Here is a 5,644-nt window from a genome sequence, read left to right as displayed (position 1 = left end):
CCACATCCCGTGTCTATGTGAGCATGGCTTCTTCTGTCCATTGGGTTTACTCGCCTACCCTGTTGTACTTACTAGAGCTTTAAAGCAAGTCTTCATTCTTGGGAGTCTCTTCTTTTTTACTCTCTTTCTCTTTCTCTTTTTTTTTCCTTGTGCTTCCCCTTCATTTGTTACTCCTCCTCATCATTCACAATTATCTTGCTTATTCTAGGACCTCTAGTTTCCTTTAGAAGTTTAAGAAACAGCCCTGGCCTGCTTGGCTCAGTGGATAGAGCGTCAGCCTGCAGACTGAGGGGTCCCGGGTTCGATTCCAGCTAAGGACACATGCCTGGTTTGCGGGCTCCATCCCCAGTGGAGGGTGTGCAGGAGGCAGCCCATCAATGATTCTCTCTCATCATTGATGTTTCTATCTCTCTCTCCTCCCTTCCTCTCTGAAATCAATAAAGAAATATATATTTTAAAGAAGTTTAAGAAACAGATTGTCGCTCTTTCTCCGCCATCGAAGTGCGCGCGTTCGCCTCTCCTTCACCATGTCTTCCCACAAGACTTTCAGGATCAAGAGGTTCCTGGCCAAGAAACAAAAGCAGAATCGGACCATTCCCCAATGGATTCAGATGAAAACTGGTAATAAAATCAGGTACAACTCGAAGAGGAGACATTGGAGAAGAACCAAACTGGGCCTATGAGAAATCACACATGAGAGATGACTCACATATTTATGCTGTATCCAGGTTGCCTACACCCTTAAATGATTGAAAAGATGCTACTTACTGTCTGGACAGTTGGGGCATTTTAATTGGAAGATTAATGAACTTGTGATTTTGCTCTGTTGATTTTTTACTCCTGAAATAGAAGGTTGATTCAGTAATAAATGTGAGCTCTTTAAAAAAAAAAAAAGAAAAAGAAACAGATTGTCAAGTTCCAGAGAAACCTCTGGTGGGGTTTTTTTGAATTTTGAATCACTTTGGAGACTAGCTATCTCTAAAATATTGAGTTTCCCCCTGTATGAGCATAGTACATCTCTCTATTTATTAAGATCCTTTCAATACATTTCCCTCTAAAGGAATTGAACATCATTTGTTAGATTTATTACTAGAGACTTGGGTTTTTTGTGCCATTATAAATGCTATTTTCTTTTTCTTTTTTAAAAAAATATATTTTATTGATTTTTTACAGAGAGGAAGGGAGAGAGATAGAGAGCCAGAAACATCAATGAGAGAGAAACATCGATCAGCTGCCTCCTGCACAACTCCCACTGGGGATGTGCCCGCAACCCAGGTACATGCCCCTGACCGGAATCGAACCCAGGACCCTTCAGTCCGCAGGCCAACGCTCTATCCACTGAGCAAAACCGGTTTCGGCAATGCTATTTTCTTTTAAATTCACCTTCTGGATTGTGTTGCTGGTATATAGAAACACACTTTTTGTGTATGGATTTTGTATCAAACAACTTTGTAAACTCCTGTATTACGTCTAATAATTCTTTCTGGATTCCCTTTGTGAATTTTTTTTTGTTTTTTTACTTACATAATTTTTAAAATAAATATATTTTTATTGATTTCAGAGAGGAAGGGAGAGAGAGAGAGTTAGAAACATCAATGATGAGAGAGAATTATTGATAGGCTGCCTCCTGCACGCCCCACACTGGGGATCAAGCCCCCAACCTGGGCATGTGCCCTGACTGGGAATCGAGTCATGACCTCCTGGTTCATAGGTCAATGCTCAAACACTGAGCCACACTGGCCAGGCTCAAACATCATTCTTTTGCATGTGATTATTCAGTTTTCCCACAACCATTTATTGAAGAGACTGCCTTCTCTCTATTGAATGGTCTTGGCTCCATTGTTGAAGATCAGGTGACTATATAAGTGAGGATTTCTTTCTAGGCTTTATTCCGTCCCATTGGTCTATTTGTCTGTCTTCATGCCAGTACCACACTGTTTTAATTCCTATAGTTTTGTAATATGTTTTGAAATCAGGAAGTGTGAGTCCTTCTTTCTACTTTCTTTAGGATTGTTCTATTGTGGTTTTTCTAACTTCCTGAGTTGGTGCTCCTCTTATTCATTTTAAGGCTATACATTTCCTCCTAAGTACTGCTGGGCTACATCCCATGAGTTTTCATGTGTAGTTTTATTTTCATTGTTGTTCAGTTCTGTTTTTAGATTTCCATGTACATTTAAATTTCCAAACATTTAGGAGGACTTATTTTAGTATTGCTACCAATTTATGAGTTTATCCTATCGCAGCTTGGGAACATGATCTGGACAATACCAATTCTTTCAGTATTTGTTGAGATTTGTTTTGTGGCTCAGGACATGGTGAGTTATAGTAAATGTTCTAGGGCCTATACTATAATCTAGGTGAACTGATAAGAGTGTGTAGTCTTTAGTTTTGGAAAGCCCATTCATCAAGTTTGTTCATTCCCTCCCCCTATATTCTTACTAGTTTTGTCTGCTTGAGCTGCCAATTGTAGTGAGAGGTGGTATAATTTATTGTGGTGAATGTACTAATTTATTAATTTTTCCTTTTCCATTTTTGTTTGATATACATTCAAGGCTCTGTCATTAGGCAGGTACGCACACGTTCACGATGGTTAATGCTACAAATGAATTATTTACTTAATCACTATGCAGCAATCTCTTTAATTCCTAATAATATTTGTGCCCTGAGGTCTACTTTGTCTGACATTAATTTCTCTTGACTAACTTCCTTTAGGATGGTATTTGCCAGGTTGTCTATTTCCATTCATATCAATTGGGGTTTGGTGGCAGACCACAGAGCTATTCTAGTTACTTAAGTTTTTTTTTGTTGTTGTTTTTTAAAGGATTTATGTTCAGGTAGGGATGACTTACATAATCTTGGGAAGAAATGGAGGAACAACCCAACAACTCCCCACCTTCTTTAAAATTTTTAAAAAATTGATTTCAGAAAGGAAGGAAGAGGGAGAGAGAGAGAAACATCAATGATGAGAGAGAATCGTTGACCGGCTGCCTCTTGCACACCCCACACTGGAGACTGAGCCCACAACCCGGGCATGTGCCCTGACCGGGAACTGTGACCTCCTGGTTCATAAGTTGACACTCAACCACTGAGCTGGGCAACAACTCTCCACCTTTTCATTTACCGCTTCCCTGGAATCAGGAACGAATCCTAACCTCAAAACTTCGATAAAATGCAGTCTATCTTGCACTCCCCGCCCCCCCATGGGACCAAGCCCCATTTCCCCAGGCTGTCTATGCAGATCTTCAGCCAACACCTGACTCTCTGCTAGAGCCTGGATGCCTCAGAGGATCTCAAGGCTAGAGTTCATCCAAGCTGGAAACTCCCCCGGCCACTGCTTACTCATCATTTCCAGGGGGCTGCTGGCGCAGGCCCAGCAAGTGCTAACTGGGTGAGAGCTACTCTCCAACCTGACCCTCCCTCAGTGAAGGGTGCTGTCACCCACTAGGCCACCCAAGCCAGAACCTAGGGGTCTTCTTGACTTTCCCCTTTCCTGTCCCTAATGCCTGACCTGCCCCCTCCCCCATGCCTGTTGATTTTCTTCTAATCTCTCTCTAATCTGTCCAGGATTTCAGGCCTCAGCATGTCTTGTCTGGGCTGCTTTAGGTGGTGTGTTCGATCATCTATGCCCCTCTCTCTGTGTCTATCATGTATCAATCTATCCTCTATCATCAAACAATCAATCTATCATCTATTTTTTAAAAATATATTTTATTGATTTTTTTACAGAGAGAAAGGGAGAGAGATAGAGAGTTAGAAACATCGATGAGAGAGAAACATCGATCAGCTGCCTCCTGCACATCTCCTACTGGGGATGTGCGCGCAACAGGTACATGCCCTTGACTGGAATCGAACCTGGGACCTTTCAGTCCACAGGCCGACGCTCTATCCACTAAGCCAAACCGGTTTCGGCGTATCATCTATTTTTTGAGGTGACATTCACATAACACAAAATTGTTCATTCCAAAGTGCACAATCCAGTGGCATTTAGTGCATTCACAATATTGTGCAACCATCACCTCTGTTGTTCCAGAATATTTTCATCACCCCAAAAGGAAACCTTGTACCTATTAGCAGTTATTCTTCATTCCTCTCCTCCCAGGCCACTGCCAGCTACCGATCCCCTTTCTGTCTCTGTGGGTTTGCCTATTCTGGATATTTCATATGAATGGAGTCATATGGTATGTGTCTTTTGTGACTGGCTCCTTCCACTCAATCAGTATCATGTTTTTGCAGTTCACCCATGTTGCAGCATGGGTCAGAACTTCATTCTTTATTACAGCTATATAATAAAAGCCTAAGCAACCATTATGGCGGAACGACCAGAACGACCGGTCGCTATGATGCGTACTGACCACCAGGGGGCAGACGCTCAATGCAGGAGATGCCCCCTGGTGGTCAGTGCGCTCCCAAAGGGGGAGTGCTGTTCAGCCAGAAGCTGGGCTCATGGCTGGCAAGCCGAGTGGTAAGGAGCAAGCAGGTGGGTGGTAAGGAGTGAGGGATCCCGGATTGGGAGAGAGATGTCTGACTGCCGGCTTAGGCCCGATCCCCAAGAGGTCCCAGACTGTGAGAGGGCACAGGCTGGGCTGAGGGACCTCCTCCCCAGTGCACAAATTTCATGCACCAGACCTCTAGTATATATTTTATTGATTTCAGAGAGGATGGGAGAGGGAGAGATAGAAACATCAGTGATGAGAGGGAATCATTGATCAGCTGCTGCCTCCTGCACGCCCCACACTGGGGATCGAGCCCGCAACCCAGGCATGTGCCCTGACTGGGAATCGAACTGTGACTTTCTGGTTCATAGGTCGACACGCAATCAGAGCCATGCTGGCTGGGTAGAACTTTTTATAGAATTCTTTTTATAGTGGTGTGCCTCTCTCCAAACAACCCTCCACACAACCTGCTTTAAGCATAACTCCATGTGTTTTGCATCCTGCTGAAAACTTTCCAGTGGCTTCTTGTTGCCTCTGGAATAAGTTCAGGCTCCTTGGCCCCTTCCCCTACACTCAAGCATCAATATCCCGAATCTTGCTCCTGATCCACTCCTGGTCCCTTGCAAAATGTTCCCTCCTATAACTAGAGGGTCTGGAACAGCCGTGGGCAAACTATGGCCCGCGGGCCGGATCCGGCCCGTTTGAAATGAATAAAACTAAAAAAAAAAAAGACCGTACCCTTTTATGTAATGATGTTTACTTTGAATTTATATTAGTTCACACAAACACTCCATCCATGCTTTTGTTCCGGCCCTCCGGTCCAGTTTAAGAACCCATTGTGGCCCTCGAGTCAAAAAGTTTGCCCACCCCTAGTCTAGAAGCACATCTTCCCGGCTGCTCCTTGCCAGGCTGGGTCAGGACTCTTCCTCGTAGTGTTCCCCCAACCAGCCCACTTTGCAGCTGTTTTTCCCATACGATCTCTCTGGAAGTCCTCTCCTCACCCCAGCGCTGGGTCCAGAGTCCTATTTAGGCCCCGCCAATATTTTTGTGAGATGTTGATGAATCCGCCTCCCCCCCAGCATGCCAGCCACAGAATGTGCTGAGCTGTGTCTTCAGGTGGCGTGGGGGCTGTTATTCTTTCCCTTCAGGCCTGTTGCCCGTCCCTGTGTCTCCCCCACGCCAGGCCGGACAAAGAGCACAGGAGGCAAGAA

General features: G+C 44.3%; 1 protein-coding gene across 1 annotated transcript; it reads left to right on the top strand.

Annotated features, from left to right (window-relative positions):
- Positions 1-527: 527 nt before the first annotated feature.
- Positions 528-736, top strand: LOC308511408 (large ribosomal subunit protein eL39-like; the record flags this gene model as incomplete). The annotated part of the gene is made up of 1 exon (XM_081081446.1): positions 528-736. One exon carries the CDS (start codon positions 528-530, stop codon positions 681-683), a length of 156 nt encoding a protein of 51 aa, XP_080937572.1. The 3' UTR covers positions 684-736.
- Between the last annotated feature and the right edge of the window lie 4,908 nt (positions 737-5,644).

This window comes from Myotis nattereri (genome assembly GCF_964212035.1).
Source record: "Myotis nattereri genome assembly, chromosome: X".
Classification (NCBI taxonomy): Eukaryota; Metazoa; Chordata; class Mammalia; order Chiroptera; family Vespertilionidae; genus Myotis; species Myotis nattereri.
This window is presented reverse-complemented; position numbering and strand designations above follow the sequence as displayed.